Here is a 23,165-nt window from a genome sequence, read left to right on the forward strand (position 1 = left end):
GCATGATAAAAAGTTCTCTCTGGTATAATACCTTCAAATATATTTGAAAAAATATTATTGGGCATTTATACCAATTCTGACATATTTTGTTATAGCAATAACCTGATGTTTTTGCAAAAAAACTAAGATTATTATAGATTACATGGGCTGACCAAAAAATCTTCACCACTTGTTGTGCTTCACCATATGTAGTGCTTAGCTTCTAAAACCAAACAGCAAATGGTTGTGTCATGTAACAGGCCAAATGTGTGGTATAAATTGACTTTGCCTCAATTCTTTCCATGATGAATGAACATTCTGTTCTCAGAAATAATTGCTTGGATGAAAAGGTCGCACACATCAACCGTGGAGTGCAAATGGTTACTCCCCAAATCCTTGTTAAGCTAATTTCATAGGAAGCAGGAATTTGTGTTGGTGTTTCTGAGTGCTGTATAAAGCCCAGTGTTCAGAAGAAACCATTCAGTAGTCCCAAAGTGTGGCACTGTTTAAAATCAGTTAGCACTTACAGACAAAATTCCATAACCACCCAACACAGCACAATCAATTGATATATGGTTAGATATTAATTAGCAAGGGGCAGATAAAAATGTTGAATTTCAAGTACTTCTGAAAGCACCAAAATTTTCAACAAGCAATGAGAACAATGTTGTATCAAAGGTCATGCATGTGATGCCATACAGGGGTCATGTAATTATTGAGATAGCTACATGCATTCTTTTTCAACAAATTTTAATTTGTTTCTGAAAAGCAAATGTGGAGAAAAAAGACAAGATCCAGGGAACTTGCGTCTGGATAAATTGATAACTTAATCAAAATTATTAATTTGATTAATTCAACCGGTGGAGTTTGGTGCCATTTGAGAGCAAGTATATGCAGACATATTTTATGGAAAACTTTGGAATGCCAACGTACTTAAGAGCAATGAAAAAATTTTCTTTGCAGTATTTCTTTGTTTTTCTTATTAGCACCTAATAAACATCCACAATCTATTTCTTACTACCTTTATGAAATAGCTTTGCCCAGTAGGGGTAGAGGTGCACAGATAGAGTAAATGAAGGGAGGGCACATGATACACACATGAGGAAATGCAGAGCACAACACCATTACCTGGGATAGACAGGGAAATGGAAAGAGGTTTGTCTTCCTTTGAAACAGTGACTGGAGATACAAAGCTCAAGCAGAGGGGATTTTTGGCTTGGCTGGTCTCTGTTTTTTGCCTCTACCATGATCACTGAGTTCCAGTGTTGCCATAAAAACAGAAGAAAAAGTTAACTACTCGTCCTTACCTGAGCTACAGCAATTTACCATCTATGTAAGAAATGAGCCCAGCCTCCATATTTGTAATTATTATCTATTAGACATTCTACTTCACAGCAGGGATAAACATGACTTTGTAATGCCATGCAGCTGTGAGTGGGTGTCTAGGTGGTTACCATGGCTGACTGCTTTCTTCAAGGGCTTGCTGGGCCAGAGCTAACTGCATTAAGACTCTAAGATTTGCAGTTTCATACTCAGCCCTTCCCTTCTATCCTGATTGGCTTCCCCTTCCAAGGCAACAAAGCAGGAGGCATTCTTCAGTTGCTTTCAAGCTGTCCATTCTGCCCAAGAGCTTGAATGCTGATGGTTTCAACTGTGCCTGCTTGGGACTCCCAAAATGCATTCCACTAATACCACAGCAACCTGATTAAATTATTAATATAAGTTAGTTTGATTCAAGAACTAAAAATGTTTTATTGGTCATAAATATTTCTTACAATATGGTGACTTCTGGCAGAATTCCTGATTTGATCCAAAGCTGGTGTTTCAATAAGTCTTAAAAGTAAATTTCAACTGTCATTTTGGCAGCACATTCACAAAACACAGTAAAATAAATTGGGAACTTATCACAGAAATTACACCAACAAGGTTAAAAGTTGTTTTGTTTTAATTATGAATTATTGACCACAAAGTGTTCTAGGTCCTCTGCTCTATATGCTCTGGAGAGAATTGTCACCCTGACTGGCTTGGGATGAACAAAGAGCACAGCTCAATATGCTGGGCCATCTTTAGGCAAATTTTTAGTTTCTCTGTAATACCGTGAGTAGAACCCAAGGTCAGCTGGATTTGAGGACATGTGCAGAAAGCAGAAAAGGGAATGAAGACAGAAAAGAAAAAAGGTGCATGGTGAAACAATAGCTAGAGTGTTATTCTGGATCACCAAGTGATGCCATTCATAATCAGACCTGAATATGTTCTTGAACAATACAGATTACACTGAAAGAACTGATTACTTCAGGTAGCTTCAAAAGAAACCAGTAAATTCTCTGATATGAGGAAAGATTTTTCTTCTGCCTATGCTGAACTGGATGTGATTTCCCTGTTAGCATAAAAGTTTCCAGAGTGTGTATGTGTATATAGCAGCAATTCATTTAAATTTCTCTCTATGTGTTTATTTTCATGGCACAGTTACATTCACTGGTTATTTTCAAGATTATAATACTTCTTGGGTGTTCTAGCTAAACTGATGCTGCCAAAATTGTCAGCAAAAAGACCGGAAAAGCTGATGAACCTTAAACTTTACCCCAAAAAACTGCTCAGTTGTTTCTTCAGGATATAGAAGAGGCAGAAAGTCCAAGCAAGAGGAGCGGTAGGAAACCAGGGAGGAAGGATAGAAATTTGTCTGATGTGGATTTCACAAACCTCTCTGTTTGATATTTTAGAGACCCTAAAACAATTATCCACAATTATTAGCATTTTTGGAGTTATAAGAGATTTGAATACAAAGGAAAGGTAGTTCAGACTTCAGTGCTCTGCTTATTCACTAGTTTCTTGCTTTCATTTGGCTTAGGAATTTAATATCTTTATAAATTGTACCGGTAATGTTTTCAGGAACATCTAAATGTGATTTTTGAAAATTATCTTTTAGACTAAGATCTCCAAGGGTATGTGTAATGTAATTCCTGACAATTTTAACATGAACAAACTGAAGAAATAGCTCTTCAGTTTCTCAGGACTAGTGTCTCTTTTGCGAATGGGACTTGTGCTAAGAGCTGGTTAGATATTTTTAACTTTTATGCCATATAATTAAAAAAACTAAATATATGCATAAAAATAAATCCTACCATGGATAATTCTTATTCCCCTCTGTGGGTTTGTCAGACCCACAGGAACAGCACTGTGGTTTGTGGGATGTTCTCCTAGCAACTCCTACTATCAGAATTACTTGGGCAGCTGAATCTTCATACCCCACACTGAGTTTGCTCCTTGGCACTACTTTATGTGCAGATTTCATATGCCCATATCTATGGTTATTCACACCAGGTTTACTTCAGTTTCTTGTCATCTTACAAACACTTTTAATAACAGTTTTATGCTATTACTTGCTGAGCTACTCTGCTGTAAAATACAAATACAAATTCTTTGTATTTGGAAAAAAAATTATGAAGATGAAGATATGGTCCCTGCTCCAAGGAGGCTATAATTAAAACAAGACCAGCATTATAGAAACATATATTCTAGCTGGCCTCTAACTGGATGGTCTGTTTAGTTTTGTTTTGACGTATTGTATGAAGCAGCATTTAACAGATGTTGGGAAATTAGCTCTCTGAGCTTCTTGTATAAACTTAAAGCAGAGATTCATGTGTATGAATTAATTTCATCACTAAATGTGGGTATTAATGTCAGCAGGCACTTTTAAATGTTTGTGCCTATTCTGCTGTACTTTGAGTCCTCCTTGCCAGAAAATATAGAAACTTCTCAAGAGAAAGTGCCTCAGTTGTAGCAATACTTTCTAGCACCGTACTGACAATTTTCTTCTGTTGAGTGAATGTTGTCTGGGACAAGCCCAGCAGTGGAAAAAAAAAAGGGAAGAAAAGTGTCGATTGTTTCCTTACATAAGCTCTGCACACAGTGTTGACCAAAGAAAATCCCCCAAAACCCCAAAGTGGAAGGGTGTCCCTGTGTCTTTATGCCAAGTTATCCCTCTTCTTGTCAGTAATGTTAATTTATCATGCAAATCCTGCAGTTTATATCATTATGGCTGCTCATATCCCTGCTGACACAGCACACATCCAGCAAGGTGACAGATTTTCCCACTGCTCCTTTTTGCCAGGAGAATTGAGTGTTGAGGATTAGATTCCCTTTTACAGCTTCCAGGGCAAAGTCAAACCAGCATGAAGGGGGGAGCTGACAGAGCAAAGCTTGCCCCTCTGTGCTGTGCAGGCAAGGAAACAAGGCAGGTCAGGCAGAGAGTGGATATAAGACCTGGGACAAAGCCTAAAGCTGAATATAGTTAGAAGAGAAGTGTAGCTGTCAAACTGACACAGAGACTTCATAATTTCCTCCTGTATTTAATGTATTTTGCATATCACATATGTATTTTTTTTTAATTTTGTGGCCTCCTTAGTTTAATTTTCATACATTGAAGTCTTAAGTGTTTCTAAAACAATAGCTATGCTTTTAAAAGGTCATTTCACATCCATCCCACTCAAATTACAACAGACATGAAATATTAATTTAGGGTGAGTGGGCACAGATGTTATTAAAATCACCCTCTTACCTGCCAGCTCCACCAAATTTTCCAGTGCTTGGATATTTTCTTCCACTGATGTGTAGAATTTTATTGTAATGTTCTCTGCCTTTTTTTCCCCCTCATATGTTTTATTCTGTTATTAAACCTGCATATGGCTTCCTCTTCTGTCAGCTGTCTGAGCTAAAACAATACTTCATGGCAATCACTGGACTGAAAAACAGCTCTGAAGATACTGATGTGATCAGGTGTGAGGCCAAGAACTTGTGCTGAGTGCTAGAAGAGCACTTTATAACCACAGTAAATCAGTACATTTGGGCTAGACAACATGGCAGAGAAGTGATGTGATGTGAAATATGAGCTGGGGAAGAATGCATAAGAGAGGGACGTGAAAAGGCATATTTAAACTGGATTTTCATTTTCCAGTGTTAAGTGTGAGTTAACCAGTCAGCTTTTCTTTGCTGACTCTGAGTTCTCTACTTCAATATAGTGCTGCTAACGCACAACTGCAGAGCAAAACGTGCAGGTATGAGCACTCTCTGTGCCTCAGGCCTGTGAAAAGCTATTGTAACACAGCACTAAATTTGGACTAATGCACCCTGGCCCTCAGCAAGGACTAATAGCTCAGGATCACCTTCATGCTAACAGCTTTTGAGCTGTCTGGAATGGAGGCAAAGTGAGTTTTATCTTCCCACAATGTACTTTGCGGAGCTATCCATATTGGGTCGAATTTGGAAGAAGCATTGAAAGCTTTTTAAATACATGATTGTGCCACACACCTACAAAAAGCAAAGTGCATTGCAAAGGAGGGAAACATCACAGCCCATATTTCATGATATGCACTATTAGGACAAGAAAAAGCAACACAGTGGTCAGTCTGGGGTGTGGTTCAGGTCTCCATTGCCTTATCCACCAGAAATATTGTGACTCAAACTGGCAAAAGCAGGATTGTTCATATTCACCACTAATATTCAATCCCATAATTCTTTATAATAAATCCTGTGTTTATCAGCATGGGAATGGATAAATTACAAAGCCTACAGTGCACTCTACAGAGCCAGATTTTTCATAGTTTAATGCCTACAGAATCAAATCAGAATTATGTCAATCTGTTGTGAAAATGGGAATAATTTAAATTTTTGTAAATTGGCAAAAGCAATAACAGTACCCCTATAAAAATATGCATTGCTTGTCACACATCAAGTTTCATATCTTTACATAGAAAGTGAAAGAGAAAGCTTCTAAGTTCCTCCAATTATGCTTTGGTTACAAATTACTTCATGTTCTAATTAATATAAAGAAGTTGATTGTATGCAATACACAATGTCCTGCGTCGCTCTGTCTACCTTTGTGCTTAACTTTATTTTCCAAAAACATAATATAACATTAATGACATATCCTAGCCTAGAATTCAAGTCTGTTTTAACTCTGTTTCCTTCTGTGGCATTGTTTCAGGGACTCATTTGGCTTTAAACATGTCAGGCTGTTTTAGAGACATGGCAGGAATTGTGCTGTTTAGAAACATGTGCTGCCATCGTGTGGGCATAAGAATATAATATTAATAATATAATATTAAGATAATTTATATTATATTATATTATATTATATTATATTATATTATATTATATTATATTTAGGATATTATAATAATATAATATTAAGAAGTGCAACAACCCAGCTTATTCAAAAACTTGCAAAACAGGTAAGTATCTGTATTTGTTATCATAAATTAGATTATAAATATATATGATATAACAGCTATGCACAAATCTGCGGGTTTAAAACTGCTAATGGAATCAGGAATATTGATTCAATCTTGTTTATTTTCAGCTCAAGAAATCCTTTCCAAAGAGCACAAAATGACCAAAACACACCAAATTAATCAGCACCAAATTCCAACATTACCTGTTTTTTTTCTCATTTCTGTATCTGTTTATTTCTTTGTTTTTCCTCTATGTCTTTGCAAAACTTGTTTTTGTACAGGGTGCATTGCTTTCCTTCCACTCACACACAAACACTCCTACCCAAAACATCAGCCAGCCCAGGCACCCTGCCCACACAGTCCTCATTCCTGCATGAGTTCACATGAAGCTTTGTTTCAGAAATGGTTTTAGTTTAAGGCCTCTTCTTGTTTCCCACTTTTGACCCAGAGTTAAGAGACTTAGAGTTGAAATAGCTGCATCTAATACCAGTAAAAGTCCACAATGGCCAAATTAGAAACACTACGGTGCATTCATGCAGTTTAAGTCTTACTAAACTTAAATACCTACAAAACTTTATCTACTAAACTTTAATGTCTACAAAATATAAGCAGACTTATGTCAATCCATTGTGAAAATGTGCAAATTTTTACCTGTGAATGTTGGACTGTTAACAGACCCTCTAGAAAAACATCACACATCATGGTAATTATGCTTACATAGAAAATGAAAGGAAAAAGTGAAAGAAGTTCCTGAAGATAATTTCCTCTGTAACAGCCCATCTATAAAAGGTGTGTAAAGGTTTGCACACAAGGAGTGTGATTGTAAAGCTGTCCTCTGCAGTACAGTCCCTGAAAGCAAACCTGCATGTCACAGCAGCATGATGTGCCTGCTGCTCTGAGATCCTGTATGCCAAATGCCAGTTAGCTGAGGCTGCAGGCTGCTGACTTAATTTATATTGAATAAAGGTAAAGATTTGTAAGCCTTGCCTCTGGGCTTCAAACATTATTTTGGAACAGAGCTTAAAAATATGTTTGGACCAATCCCTTCTTTTGTGAGTTTAATGGGTTTGCTTGGAAAACTTAGAAAGTTTTAATTGACCTTTATAATCACTGAAGATCTTTGGAATCTTTTATGAATGGAGGTTGGTGTAGTATTTTACTCAGGTTGTCACTTTGTACAGAAAGAGACTGCTCTTGTGATACAGTAGGAGATTAAATAAATATATATTTAACTAAATAGGTATAATGGAATGCCATACAGTAGAAGATTATCTGTGATGCTTTTTCAGCTTCTATATAAAGACAGGTAAATCTATGCAGTAATGACATCTGTTTTCCAGGTATTTGCATTTTATATTGGTTGGTTTTGTTTTTAAGAAAATGTGAGTTTCAGCTGAAATTTCTACCCTCAAAGGCCTTTTTTTTTTTCATGTGGATACTCTGTTGTCTAATTAGGTAGGAACACAGACTACAATTTTTTTCTTACTGGATCAACTTACAGCATATCATATTTGTTTTCTGCTTTGGCATTTACTTTCATGAAACTTGTGGGTGCCCAATTTTCTTTGACAATTTTAGCTTACTCTCAAACTTGTTAGAAATTACTATGGATTGAAAAATGCTGTGGGTGAGAAGTAGATGGAACATGGTGATACATGGAAAAGGCTGTTGTAAGTCTCTAGTCTGTATCACTGTGCTCAAGTTCTTAATTACTTGATATTAAAGTGTTTAGAATACATGGACAAACATTAAAAACTCAATTTACGTCCATGAATTAGACGATAATATCAAGATAAAAATGTCTCACTTGTGATTTAATAATTGGCAACATTGTGCTAGATGGAGGGTGGAACAAACTCAACAACCAACTTTCTTTCAGATGAACTTTAAATGTCAAAGCATCCCATGATGCTTGGTTTTCAGTGTTTGGTTTCCAGTGTTTTGGAAACTGTCCACTCACCCTTTTAAAAATTGTGACACTGGTTTGGCTTTGGAAAAATTGGTTAAATATACTCTGAGAGCCAGTAATTTAATGAGAATCTATTAGGTTTCCTGGGTTCTGACAACTTTTGTCATCAGTGAAGGTGAAAATGGGAAAAAGAGCCTTTCCTGATTTACAATTTTTGATGTGTTGTTCATCAAATTTTAAGAGTTTTTTGCCCATTATAACCTTGATGAGTTAATGAGATTATGCAATATTACTAATGGCAGACGTTAATTTCCATTTTTAAAATAAACATCTCTAAAACTAAAATATAAACAGAAAGAAACAATAATCAGTTTCATCAGCCTCTCCTGGCTGTGGTCTTGAGCTTTTATATCCTTTGTCTTTTCATGAAACTAATTTATTCTCATATCCTTCTGGGAGAGCTTTGGGTCTCTCAAGCATTGTACCATCTTCAGGACCAGGATTTCCTGTAATTATCTCCCAGTAATTCTTATCTTCTTCAACTTTGTGGGAGTCCAGATAATTGTGACAAATGACTTCAAATTCTCTTCCAAAATAAGACCTGCAAAGTCAAAAGAGATGGGATAGGCAGGGAGAATTATCACATATACAAATTCAGCAAACCTTCATTAATTGTGAATTGTTCAAGATTTTCTCATTTTTCTTTTGGTATACTCAGAAATATCACCATGCACTTTCAAATACCAGACCCTTACAAGAAACTCAATAACCCACTTTGTTTCCTATGAATAATTTAGGAATTTGAGATCCAAAATAAATGCCACCTTTCTAGCCTCAGAGCTAAGAGGAGCCCCAGCAGAAGAAGGCCCTAATACAACAACTCTAATTACAACAACTAATTACCAATTTGTAAAAGCTGGTTAGGCCCTCATCCCCACTTCTCTCTGACTGAGGAAGATACTGGCTACTTAATAATTTACTCAGCCTCAAAATTTCAGACCTTTCATCCTGAAAAACCTTACACAAATCCTCAGTCAGGTCTTGCTAAGAAGTTAAGGGGAAACATTGGTGTATTCCTTAGCAGTGACTAATCAATATTAATTTAATGCATGTATATTAACTGAATTGAGAGATTAACTTCAATTTGTTAAGACATTGATTCAGATGTACATAAGCATCTAGAGATTTATGCACTGTGGTTTTATTTGGTTCCCTTGTTCTTTACACTTCTTAGTATATAATTTTTTCCTTCAAAAGTAACCCAAACAACTGACATTGCTCAAGCTATTCAAAGGGAGAACCACCAAGAAACTAGAGAACACTAAAAGCATGATATGATCATGAAAAATGAAAAAAAAATCCAAACTAAGACTGATCCAACTGTCTGCAGCAACACAGCAGCACATGTTGTAGCCAAGAAGTAAAATAAGGGAAAGGAGAATGCCATTTTCCATTATTTTCCATTTCCTCAGTGCATTCCCAAACCAGCTCTCTTGCTCCTCACAGTAATTCTTGCTGTTGGCCCATCACTGTGGACACCCCTGCCAGTTGTAAGTTACTCTTACCACACACAGAAGGTCCTTGGAACAGCTAAGTTGCGATTGGTGTAGCAATGAGTAATAATAATTTTAGTTTCTGCCTGGAAAAAAAAAGAGCAAGGGAAGACACTTGACAAACATTTTTAAACCAATACTGTGAAAAAAGACTGTCTATAACAATTATAGTTATTTTGACTGTGTTTATTAGTGAGCTTATTCATGTAAATGAGTCTTAGTTCAAGGCTGTGAAGGAACAATTGTATTTGTGATACTCTGTTGTACACCAGCACTTCAGGAAGCCTAGTAGTCCTGGTACAGGAAAATACTGTATTTACAAAAGGTTAAAACATTTGGAAAATCATCCACTTATTGAGATGCTTTGAGAATTTTATTAGACATTTAATGTATAGGACCTCTTATTTAATCACATCTCCAAATATTGGAAAGTGAATTTACTGACTCAAACGGCCTGAAAAACAAGTAAGTAATGCACCCTCAAAACATTATAATGTCAACCTTTGAAAATTTCTGATGAGAAAAAATGAACAAGTCAACCTCAAAATGAACAGCAGAAACACATATTTGTATAAGCAGATTCCTAATTAAAGAGATTGTTCCTTCCCTCTCCCCCTTCCTAAAAGTGAGGTCAGAACTGGCATAAGGGAAATATGTGAATAAAATCGACATAACATATTTTTTCTCAGTAGTCCACCTGTTTCAATTATATTTTCATAACATTTCCTACAGTTTTAGTTTCTTACAGGAACTGGAAATCCTTCATGTTCAAGACGCAGTTGTGGATCCAAGGACTTTGCTTGCCAGAAAGTCAAATAGGAAAGCTCAGCTGTCAGAAATACTTTCTGAAGGCGAGATTTTTTAGCAAAATCTCTAAATGTTTTGTGGTCACTTGCCAGATAAAACTGTAAATAAAAATATATATTAAGGTCAATGAAACAAGATACGTAATTTTGAAACATTTTTTTGAACAAAAGAACTTTTCTCTTGGCTCCTGACAGACCAGTCTTCCCAGCTAAAACTATGCAGGCAAAACCCATAGAACAGATTCTATACTGTTGATAAACTCATTAAGTAGTTATTCTATATGCAGATTTGTGAATACTAATTTAAAATTGAATTTACATGCCAAATATTTTTATCTCACCAAAGAGATTGTTGAGAAGGAAAAGTTTCTCAAAGTTGTGGTGATTTATTTTGAGTGCATACGTACGTGTAATGCCTTATTTGCTTTTAATTTGCAAAGGGAAAGAATGTTACCATTTAATAGAAATCTGCTTCCTCTGAATGATAGAATAGTGCATGACTTTATGTTCCTACTATGGATTATCTTCATAAGAAAGGAAATCTTCTCATTTTGTAGTTTCACAGAATATTCTGAGTTGGAAGGGACCCACGAGGATCATGAAGTCCAATACCTAAGTGAGTTGTTCAAAGTGAAAAAAACCTAAAATCTCCTTCAAGAATTCTATCATTATTCACAATCTAATTGTGATTTCTTTTTCTTTCCTTTTTTAGTTTTTCTTTATTCAGTCATTCTGGATAACAGCCCCCTTGGTCTGCACACTTGACCACAGGTAAGTAGCATAAACTTTCTAATTAGGTATTACTTATCTTGGTCTATGCATGATTCTGAGCCTGTTCTGTAAAACTAAGATGTTGCACCAGTGTACAGCCTTATATATCTATTCTTAGAGAGGGATTCAATGCACATTACCAGTACATGCTACCACTGCCATTTGTAACTTTGTTGCCTTACCAGTTTGTCAGAAACCCCTCCTTTTGTCCCCAGGAGAAAGTTTTGCCCGTATCTAAGTGGTTCACCCACTGCACTTCCATCAACACTGTCAAAATTGTAAAAAGGAAAAAAGGTACATTCAAATCATCCATTTTACTGTTTTTTAGGTTTTTTGTCTGTTTTCATCTACAGTTAGATGTTGCTCCATGACAAAATTTTGTATTGTTTACCTTTTAAAATAGGTAAAATATCTTAACCTAAGGCAGAGCCTTTGACTAATAGAGCAGAACCCTGTTCTTCTGTTTTTTCTCCAACAAACAGCAGCAATTAAATATATATTTGAGAGAGAGAATATGCTGGAATTTTTAGAACAGAACCACGTCCACTTCATAGAAAACAAAAGCAATGACATATATTTCTGTTTGCAGGAGAGTGAATATTAATACTAGTGATATTTGGACATGTTTTGTCTGCAACTGGAATAAAAACAGCTGCAGAATTTACCAAATGATACAGTGAACTTGATTCTGTCTTCACACGTAAGCTGATTTAGAGGTCCTTGGAATTAATCAGAATAATATACTGCATAGAATCAAGCTTAATGCATGACTGAAGACTCTTTCTAAAATAAATTAAATTCACTCATATTCCTTTGTATATTAGCAAACTTTGTTGCATATTTCTCAAAACAAGACACCTAAAGCTAAAATAATAATTGAAAACAACTCAGAATAAAGTAGCAGACCTTATAATACAGAAAGCATTTCGACCTATGGGGTCCACCCTCTTGACTGCACTAAGTCCACGTGAGATCTGCAGGGGCTCATCTGAGTACAGGGACACTTCTTCCATGTCAACAGCCAGAGTCACATCACCACACAGCTCGGGGTCCCTCTCCTCCGAGGATTTGCTGTCTGGGTTCATAAGCAACACGGTGTCTCCAAAGTGAACAAATCCATCAGAAGATACTGACAGCTCTACCTAAATTAGAATTTACATGGTACTTTACAGAATGATCTGAACCTAACATCAGAAGTATTTTAGTATATAAATTCCGTATCATTCTTAGTGCATGCAGAACAATAATAGGAGTTATGCCACTCTGTGGGGGTCATGGGGAGGTGGACACAACCCTTTTTAAAAATTACCTTCTTGAAAATATTCTCTTGAAGTCTGGCTAATCTCTGTACTAAAAGCTGTCCTTTCTCTCTCTTACGGATAAAATCGCTCAGGAGGTCCTGTTGGCAAAGGAGAGAGGAGCAGATACGTTATCCAGCACCCGCAGTCTCGCGTTTAAAGTGGATTTAGAGAGCCGGGGGGCAGCCCACAGCGGGGAAGGCGGCGGTGCCCGCCGATGGCGGTGCCCGGCGGTGGCGGTGCCCGGCGGTGGCGGTGCCCGGCGGTGGCGGTACCTGCTGCGCGTACTCGTCCTCCAGCCAGTTCCCGATGCGGACCCCGAGGCGGTAGGAAGCCATGGCTGGGCCGGGCCGCGTCCCGCGTCGCCATAGCGACCGCGCCGCGCCGCAATTGGCCAGACTAGGAAGGGCGGGGCCGAGATTGGCCAGCCTGGGAAGGGCGGGGCCGCGATTGGCCAGGCTGAGAAGGGCGGGACAGCGATTGACCAGCCTGGGAAGGGCGGGGCCGCGATTGGCCAGCCCGCGGCAGGCAGGGCGGGGCCGGGGGCGGGGCCGGAGCGGCGCTGAGGGCGGAGCGGGGCCGTGAGGGGCGGTGGGCTCATGGATATTGAGGGGGCGGAACAGCGTTTCCATCATCCCGTCCCACTGTAAATCCAACACTGCCAGCTCCTCCCGTAACCCTGTCCCCAAGTGCACGCATCTTTTAAATTCCTCCGGGGCTGGTGACTCCAGCACTGCCCTGGGCAGCTTGTTCCAGTGCTTGCCAGTCCTTTCGGTGGAGCGGTTCCCAGTCTGAACTCCACCAGAGCAGCCTGAGGCTGTTCGCTCTTGTCCCACCCCTTCCCATGCCGGTCTGTTCCCCAGAGCGGTAGGAGCAGCTCAGATCAGTGCCTCCTCAGGCCTTTTACACTCCGATTAGACAAAGAGCTGCATCAGCTGAACACAACAAATGACTTCACTCCATTATCACGGCTCTGTTGGTGAATGCTGTCAATTATAGAATAGTTTGGGTTGAAAGCGACCCTTAAAATCATCTCGTTTCAGCCCTCCCCTGCTGTGGACAGGGACACCTTCGCCAGTCCAGGTTTCTCCAAGCCTCATCCAACCTGACCTTGAGCCTCTCTGGGGATGGGGCGGCCGCAACCTCTCTGAGCAACCTGTGCCGGTGTTTTACCACCCTCATTGTGAAAAACTTCCTAATGTTTAGAGGGAGTGAATGTTTTGATTTTAAATGTTTTGCTTTGTTGTTAGCTTGGTTTGAAATCTACATGGCAAGTTAAGCTAAGTGACTATGCCATGTGTTTATTTTCCATTATAAGCCAGAGATCTTCAGAAAAGGCGTAGGTCCTTGCACAACACATTTAATCCCTTTACCACTGTCAGGGTTTTCTTGCAAGCTTGCTATCGTAAGGTTTTGATGCTGGACAACTTACAAAGATTAAAAGAAAATGTTTTTTTGCATGCATAGCTAGGCTACATGTTATCATCAGGCAGTTTTGTCAGTATTTCACGTGAAACTTGGCTTTTATCTGTTTGTTTTTTAACCCAAAATTTATTACTCAAGAAGGTGTTTAGCTCATCCGAAACGTCTAAAGACCAAATGCTATCCATGTTTGTTCAAATAGCACCACTCAGTGTTCAGTTCTGGTAAGTGACACTTCCTTACACAGCTCCGTTGTCAGCAATGCTGAAACTGTGTAATTAAAGTAAGGAAGAAACTATTCATCGTAACTGAATGTTAGAAGCCAAACACCTCTTTCTTGTTTCAGAATTCAACCACTTAAATCAATATTCAGTAATAAATCTTTGTTATAAAATAATCTATTATACTTTCCCGTGTCATTAAGAGCAGGTGCACTGTCTTGCTGTAGCATGTGGCTAATATATAGAATTCACAACAAACTTCCAAAGTTTTGTTGCCTTATTTACTTACACATTCTGATGCAGAGAGAAGTATTTATACTAAAATGTAACTGTGTACAGAAATATCTCCAAGCATCTCTTAGCAGGATTATGCTGAGTATCCTTGTCACCTGGAAGGATTTAATTTCTGATTACATAGTATTTCCTGTAAACAAACAAAAAGAGCTCCCTCTAAAGATGTTTGAAAATTGAACATTTTCCCTGCAGGAGAGGTTACAGTAGTTTAGCTTAGTTTCCTTATGTGCAGATAAAATCTGTGTTTACTCCTAGCAGTTGTTTGCTTTATTAAATGGTGTGAAGAAAAGCTGTGCTTGTGAAAGAATTGATCTATGTTTGTGTGTCAAATTATGCCAGAATACAAATTGACCAGAATTAAATGTGATTTACTGAATACAATAATATTGCAGGGTTTTTTCTGTTTGGTTTTTTTTTTTAAGTCATTGTTAAGTAAAATTTTAGCCAGCTACTGTCAGAGACTGTTCTACTGTCTAGAGTTGCAGATCTTTTACCCTTTTTATCTTCTCTTTTTGTTTTCTAAAGATAACTAGATGGTTGAGAAGACCCCAAGTAGCACATGGAGCTGTCTAAGCCATTAGTTTACATAAAAGGCTGGGCTAGTTAGACTTTTAATTGCCTTAAGCTTGTCAGAAATGTATGAGCTAGAACACGTTTTAAATACTTGAAATTTTAAATGCATTGGTATATATCAGTATTACAAATTATCGTGTGCGGTCCAGTCTGGCTAAAGGACAAGGTCTGAGTGGGTGTGAACATATATTAAGTCCATGAAAGATGAATGTGATCCTACTTAGAGAAAGTGGCAGAGCAAAAAATATGAAAAATAAGTCATCAAAGCACACACATGGGATGAGAGTGATTTTTAATACCTGCCTTTTCTGCCTTGGGAGTGTGTCTATGGGGTTTTTTCTTGTTTTCTTTTTCCTTTTGAAAATTGTGAGTATGCCAAATTTGATTAAGAATACAGACTAAATAATGCTGCACAAAAATAAAACATTCTCTGGGACAATTTGTCTCCTTTCATGTTATTATTTTATACTAGCATTATTCTAACACATGCTATGAATCAGTTTTCTTTGCTGTTATTAGGTTTCTGACTATTAAAGTGATTAATCTACTTGTTAATAATATAATGACAGTTTCTTATTCTAGCCTGTGCCCCAAACACTCCTCTGTTCACAGAAAAAAAGGAATGAAGTAGTTCATGTGATATGATTTAAGGATTGTTGTTTTGCCACTTGTGGGGATGCCTCCCATTTTGGCTGTGAATTCAGTGTGGAGTTTTCCTGTAATGATTTTTGCTGGGAAGCAGTGAACCTGTTCATGGTACATTATTTTGTGAAATGTAGCAATCCATTAAATTGACCTTTCAGTCTACCTCTTACAAGGAAAAGGAGCAGGATTCTTGTGTGCCATATTGGCAATGAGTTTGGTGATACAGGTACATGAGTGGAAATTTACCCTATATGGAATCTGGTTAAAGACATCCATAATTGATATTACTGTTCATTTGGTGTTCTCTAACCAAAAGATTCTGCTGGAGAAGGAGGGAAGGGGAAGGGAATAATATACAATGTGTCTAAGACCACTAAATGCTTGCCAGTTAATTTGGATTGAGTTATCCACATCTCCATGGTGTTTTCTACTGGTTTCTAATTTAGACTTGTACAGGGCATTCCCTTTAGAGAAATTGTATAATGAATATTTTCTCTTCAAATTGAGCTGTTCCATCATGACTGACTTTGCCAGCTATTTGAAGATTTTCTCCTCTGCCTGGCTGAATTCCATTCAGCAGATGGACTTGAAAAACCACTAGAGTTCTGTGTCTCTCAGAAAAATATTGTCATACCAGAAGCAGTAATGTATGAAAAGAATATAAAATTTTTTAAGTATGTCTCCAAGAAAAAACACTGTATTTTTCAGAGATCTGTATTAACTCTGAATCAGCTAAAACGCTTTCATCAGCAATAAATTGTTTAGTGCGAGCAGGAACACCATTAACAAAGCTCCATTTCTTCTTACATTTATCTCTTCACAGGACTGTGCATTATGTATGTCTACCCTTAGGCAATTTAAAAATACTTATTTTCCAAGTTGTGGGGTATTTCTCCAAGGTGTCTGACCAGAACAATGAGATTGTCCATGTCATTGGCTAAGAAAAAGTCTCAGCTGACTTCCTTTAAGAACTGCTTGTTTGGGACCTACTTGAAGAGACTTGTGATGTTCACCCACTTCCAAGGTATGGAGTGCATTGCATGTGCTGAACTGCAGGGTTCTGTCATCAGAACAGGCACTGACACAAAATCACTGTGGCTGAGGTGTGGTCCTCTTTATAATGGGTGGAAACCAGGTCACTGTCTCTCGTGGTTACTGATCTGTTTATTTTCCATAAGTACTCATGCTTGAGATTTTGAAATTTGCTTTTTGTTAGCAATTTTTGTATGTAAAAAGCAATAGCATGGTTATCTATAGAGGAAAAAAAAATAGCCCTAAGCTCCATGACTTAAGCTGACTTTGACTGTGTGGGTTGTTCAGGCATAAAGTCCTGCCAGTGTGAACATACTGCTCCTGAAAGTGGAAGGCAACATTTCTGCATGACCTCTTGTGACCCAGACCGTTCTGTTTGTTCCCACTTTAGGGCTATCTATAGATAGTGCTCAGGGTTATCTTCACTTCCCTTTTTAGCCTTGCCTGCAGCATGATTCCTCTCCTTTATTGTGAATTGTCTATTGGATCAGTCATTGCCCTGTGATGTCATTTCACACAGGTGATGTCACTTTCCTCCTTTTGGATTTTACTTCCCTGTGAGGATAGTGTTAAAAAAGACACCAGTCTGTTCCCTTCATTTTCCATGGTGCAAACTTATGGTCCAGTCCTGAAGCAAAGTAATGATGTACACAAATAACACTGGAGATATGGGTCAGTCTATCTTCAAACCTTTCCTAAATTTGTTTGCAAGTGTATCCCACTGGCCCCCATTAGAAGCTTATTTGTGGTAGTTAAGGTTTAAAGATAAGGAAATTATAGAGATCAGAATACTTTGGTTCACATGAATCTGTGTTACATAAAATGAACTGTCTAGAAGCAGGAACAGAAAATGATTTATGTATTTATACCACAAAACATGAATCAGTTAAACATTTCTGGCAGAGCAAAAAGGAACGTGATGAGACTCTTTTGTCCTAAGGGGGAAAGAACATGTGTATTGTAATTGTTTTTAGCATTTTCTGCCACCATTCTGCTATTTATGGTTTTGAATTGGCTGACCCTACTCTGGCAGTGTATTTATGTCAGACATCACGGCCTACAGAAAATATTTTATATGTCTGAAGACCCTGGCAACTGTTCTAATTTGAGGCTCAGAATATTTTGCCATTTCTGTGTAACAATGGGCTTGTAAATTAGCGCTGCTTAGTTGGTGGCTTTTATTTGAGCTGTGGGAGAGAAACTGTGTTGCAATGTAATGCTGAGGATGCAACAAATGGATGGAGCACAAATAATAGAATAAATAAGAAAATTACTAAAGTGGTCATTGCAATGTACAATAATATACAAAGTTTATTTGCTAGTCCAAACTGAAAAATTAGACCATTCATTCCATGAACACCTGTTCTGCAGAGAAGTAACTCTCTTGCTGAAATAACTTTTAATTATTAGAAAGAGTCGTCCTATATGTACTTTTCAGTGGACTGGAACGATACAGAATAGGCCATTTTTAAACCAAGTTTTAATTGAAGCCTCGTAAAAGCAAACAAGTAAAATGGATTAGTGCAAAAGCGAGGGCTGAGCTCTTTACAAGGGAGGCAGAGCATCTGGTCTGTGTGCAGGAACTGTATTTATGTGCTGCTCCCCTGGGGTCTCTATGATCACTGGGAGAGGTCTGTGCTCCCCTCTTAGTCAGGGGAGATCCTGGAGGCAGCTCAGAATTGCACTGGCATCTCATAGGTATAGGAAACTCTTGGTTAAAGTTCAGAATAAATTGTGTTTAAAATGTATTATTTATGTTCATTGAGCTAATCAAAGAGCAGCTTTCCATTCTCCCTGCTTCTGGCAGCAGGAAGTATTTTCAATAATATATCAGAACTAGTTATGAAGATCACCAGGCCTTAAGCATTGCTATTATTTAAACTCTTGAGAATCCATCATGGAGGGAAGAAGCAAACACACAAAATAATGCATAGAGTCATCATAATCCATACTATTTTTTCATATCTTACTCCTTAAGAAAGTTTATGATACGCCCTATCATCTTGATAGGAGTTACTGAGGAGCAAGGAATATCAAATAAATGTCAAGATTATTTAGCTTTTTAACTAGGGCTTTCACGTGGAAAGAAAAACCCCAAATACAACATTTGAGCAATCTTAAGCAGTAGTAGCCTTTTGAGTAATCTTTTGAGTAGTTTGAGTAATCTTAAGTGGCAAACAAGAAATGAAAAAAAAAAAATCAGTGATATAAAAACTAATGAGTTATATTCAATAAGAGAAAAGCTGATAGATTTTTTTCTTGTTGCAGAGTACACCACTCATGTAAGTGGACTGATATTTGCATAAGATGATTATCAAAGAGGAAATGTATTTGCATTTATGTCTCAATTTTGTGTAGTCTTTTGGCATCAAAAACTGTTCTCTCTCTTAAAAAATTCACGTGGTGATAGAGTTCTCTGTGGAGAATAATCACTAAATCCACAAAGAACTTTTTAATCTCTGTTGATCCTGGCAGCAGTCTTTGGCAAAATTTAAAGCAGCAATGGTGTCTTACAGAAGACTTGCTTGATTTCCCATGATGTAAGAGGGTATGTAAATGATTCAGTAGAGTCAACTTCGAGATAAAAAAATTCTGAATGAAGATGGTCATGCAGGGACTCAAGTTCCAAGGCTTAAGAGTACAAACATGCAATTAGTGTGACAATGCAGGATTTTATGTCAAAATATTAGTGAAAATGTAAAATAAGAAACATCAGGAAACTGGTTACATTAGCAAAGAAGTTTCACATGGAAATTTAGGCCATTTGTATATCATATGACTTAGGAAAACAGAGAATAAATTCAGAAAGGAGAAAGGTGAGTTAACCTTGGGCGACCAGCTAGATCTGAACACTAGCTATAAGGAGAGAGAAAAGTTTGCCTCTTAGTAGCTGGGTGGAGGAATAAGTGGCATTCTCCTAATTCTTTCAGACCTGGAGCATGAAGAAAGAGTCAAAGCTGACCATCAGGTTCTGGTTGATATGGAATGTAATGGTGACATCATGGCAGAGAAGGAATCATAAAATCAGAATATCCTAAGTTGGAAGAGTTCCACAGGGATCATTGAGTCCAGCTCCTAGCCCTGCACTCCGAAATCACACCGTGTGCCCAAGGGTGTTTTCCAAGTGCTTCTTGAGCTATGTCAGGCTTGGTGCTGTGACCAGTTCCCTGGGTAGGCTGTTCCAGTGTCCAGTCACCCTCTGGTGGACTGCCCAACCACTTTTTCCCTTATATTCAACTTGAGCCTCCCCTGACTCAGCCTCACGCTGCTCCCTCAGGTCCTGTCACTGTCACCAGAGAGAAGAGAACAGTGCCAGCCCCTCCTTTGCCCCTTGTGAGGAAGCTGTAGACAGCTGCATTTTAAAGGAAGCTTTAGAATGAACATAATTTTTTTCCTTCTCCTACTCTCTTATCTTTCATGGTCCTGCACCTCTCAAATTCTGTTTACTTTTGCTACCTCTCAAGTTGTTTTCTTCATTCATTTTGGGGTTTTCTGTTCTCGATCCTCTAGCTCCTAGAATCTGTCAGGGCTGCTTGGTCCTTGGGAATTCATAGGCACTTCTGATGGGACTCTACTGTTACAGGTATTTTTACTGATATGAATTCCTGTAGGTACTTTCTGAGTATCATAGATATTGTGTGTTAATTTATCCATTATTTTTTGTAACCACCTGTCTCTTTTCTTCTCTTGTGTTTGTTTGTTAAATCCTGAGTAAAACATACACCACAATATAATTGAAGGGCAGCACCTTGATCTGTTCTGAAAGTTACATTGAAAATCCTATGGCTTCTTACATATTTTTTATACTGTATCCTATTTGGGGGTGCTTTTATAACACTATTTCTGTAGCAAGCATCTTGTGTTGTTTGTATCTTCCATATTATGGAGTATGAAAGACACTAAAAGCAACAATGATTTATGGAAATTAGATGTGGCCTTTCCCAAGTTGCAGGTTCATGGCATGGTTGTGTGAAGTTTGGCTAGTTTTATCCATAACAAGATTATATACTTTCCCACTTTCAGTAAAAGTCTTTCTATTATACAGTCTTGCATTGACTTATAATAATGATTTTTAAATCTGTTTTTCCTCCTCAGAAATGTGTGTGAAGTCTTGCCAAGGGATAAAAAAAAAAAAAAAAAAAATAGGAGAAAGCAAGCAAACTGAATAAGCATGTATCTGACAGAAGAAATGGCTGCAACTGAGAAAGGCTGATTCTTCTCTCTCTGAAATGTCAAACCAAGTCCTACAAAACAAATTGTTAGAAATAGACCTGCTATTGCAAACTCATAGCCTAAGCTGATCAAAGTATTGAGCTTCAGTCTGTAAAAACATGAGGGATGATTCTGTTTCCTACATCAGGAAAATATGCTGGAAGCCTGGCAATATCTGGTGCTTCTTAATTTTTATTGTATAGCATCTTTTGTGCTGTTATGAATCCTGCAAAATCCTAGTTAAATTTGGAAAGATGGAGGACAGCTTTGCTGCTTTAATAACTTCTGCTGCTCCTGTAAGAGGTTTATATTTGCATGCCAATTTAGCATGCTTAATGTTCTGCTAAGGTTCACTGTTCTCATTGTTTCACATATCCTGGCATGAACTCTTTTAATTTATTCATTTGTTAGACTGTGTTCAGCTGATGAACTGCTAATCCTAGCAAAGGTTATCAAATGTAACAAAAATTGAACTAGATTTTTTTTCAGGATGTACTAAAGGAGATTTTTGACTATGATATCCTTCTCACTGTAATGGCAGATAAATGGAACCATAATCTGCTTATAGTGCATAGCTGTGCTTACTTCAAAGAACTGAAATTAGAAAATATCATCCTTATAGTTATTTCTGTGGTCCAGAATACATCTCTACCAAACTCCAATGAGTGTTCTTTTAGCTTTCATGCAGGAGAAGATGAAAGCTTGGAGACCTGACCTATGAGGAAAGGCTGAGAGAACTGGGATTGTTCAGCCTGGAAAAGAGAAGCCCTTCAGGGTCCCCTTCCAGCCAAAACCATTCTATGATTCTGTGATTTTGGTGTTTTCAAACTGAGGCCGGGCAGCATAGAGGACCAATTCTGGATTGTCATCTGTACATTATAATGTCAGCTCTTAGAGCTTCAGAGTTCCTCACATCTTAGACAAAACCAGGGTGATGGGTACACTGGATAGCACATGATATCCCTGGGAGTCATTTGAAAATATTCACTTTACTGATTTTTGTTGGCAATTATTACAATGGTTGTTGAGACAAGCCAGTAAAATTTTAATTTATTTTTGCCAGGTATAATAAATTCACTTCTGTGTTACCGTTTTCATCACTAGGATTACTTGCAGGCTTGGAAAGAGAAATGAACTTCTGAGAAAAAAAAAAAAAAGATTTAAAGGACAGTTTTCTTTGAGTAGAATTCATAATCAGTGAATGATTTAAGACAGGCATTTCAGTACAGTATGGATAGGTGATATCCAGAGCTGTCCAGATATTTTCTGCTTAACTGGAGTAAGATTGCTTTTATGCTTATGGCCAGACATAAGTGCAAAAAGGAAAAAAGGCAATTCGAAGCACTGAAATTAAAAACATCCTTATGGTAGCTCCTGTTGTCCAGACTCTTATATGTAGTGTTTTCTATGCTTGTCACTAGAAGCAGCTTGTTGGTAGCAGATGGAATCTTTTGGTGGCCTTACCATTCTTTTCAGCAGCAAGTTCTTCACATGTATTTCTGTGTTGTCCTAATCCTTGGGCTTTGCTACAGTAGTATTCTGAATAATGTATTTGTGTATATGTTTTTAAAAAGTACTGAGGTGCAGTTTTTACCTCAGCTATCTGGACAGCACAAGGATCAAGAGTCAGAGCAGGCACTGGAGGTGATGTTGTGTAGACATAAAGGGTAAAGACAGGAGGTTTGGAGGGGGGAGTTGAAACCTGTAAATGAGATTCAGGGAAGGAATGAAACATAATGAGTGTCAGGCAGAGCAAATGATAATTCCAGCAACCTTGTGGATACAATGGAGAACAAGGCTGGAACTTCAGGAAGGAAGAGGGGGCAGTGAGACAGAATGATTTTTCTCAATGTGGTCAAGAGCAAATAGTGCCTTGGTGCTTTTTTTCTTTTTAGTGGTAGATATTCCAAAGTACTCTGACCCTTGGAAATTGATTTGTTCTGCTTGTTACACTGATTATTTCTAGAAATTTGCTGAAGGTAGGAACAGAAAAATGTTTTTCAGTGTCAGTCAGTCCTGCAAATAAGTGTTATGGCACCACAATGTAATTAATGCCAAATGTGTCATCATGCCTTAGTCTAAAAGGAATTTAAGATGCATGCCTGTTTTCTTAGTGAATAAAATACCATTTCACCCCAATTAGACTCATTTTTTACTGAGGACAGTGGTTAAATTGTATTAGCTATACATCTCTCTTCAATATTACCAGTGACTGATCCT

General features: G+C 37.8%; 1 protein-coding gene and 1 long non-coding RNA gene across 2 annotated transcripts; one reads left to right on the top strand and one right to left on the bottom strand.

Moving 5' to 3' along the window:
• Positions 1-8,487: 8,487 nt before the first annotated feature.
• On the bottom strand, positions 8,488-12,927 carry CFAP161 (cilia and flagella associated protein 161). Its single transcript, XM_053988345.1, has 7 exons — positions 12,822-12,927; positions 12,558-12,647; positions 12,155-12,390; positions 11,431-11,515; positions 10,418-10,576; positions 9,684-9,757; positions 8,488-8,719 (listed from the first exon to the last, which is right to left on the bottom strand). Exons 1-7 carry the CDS (start codon positions 12,882-12,884, stop codon positions 8,542-8,544), a joined length of 885 nt encoding a protein of 294 aa, XP_053844320.1. The 5' UTR covers positions 12,885-12,927; the 3' UTR covers positions 8,488-8,541.
• Positions 12,928-13,143: 216 nt separating this feature from the next.
• LOC128813632 (uncharacterized) lies at positions 13,144-22,868 on the top strand. The gene is made up of 4 exons (XR_008439108.1): positions 13,144-14,192; positions 16,525-16,725; positions 19,664-20,316; positions 20,829-22,868. It is a non-coding gene; the product is annotated as an uncharacterized LOC128813632 (long non-coding RNA).
• Positions 22,869-23,165: the final 297 nt, after the last annotated feature.

This window comes from Vidua macroura, chromosome 12 (genome assembly GCF_024509145.1).
Source record: "Vidua macroura isolate BioBank_ID:100142 chromosome 12, ASM2450914v1, whole genome shotgun sequence".
NCBI lineage: Eukaryota > Metazoa > Chordata > Aves > Passeriformes > Viduidae > Vidua > Vidua macroura.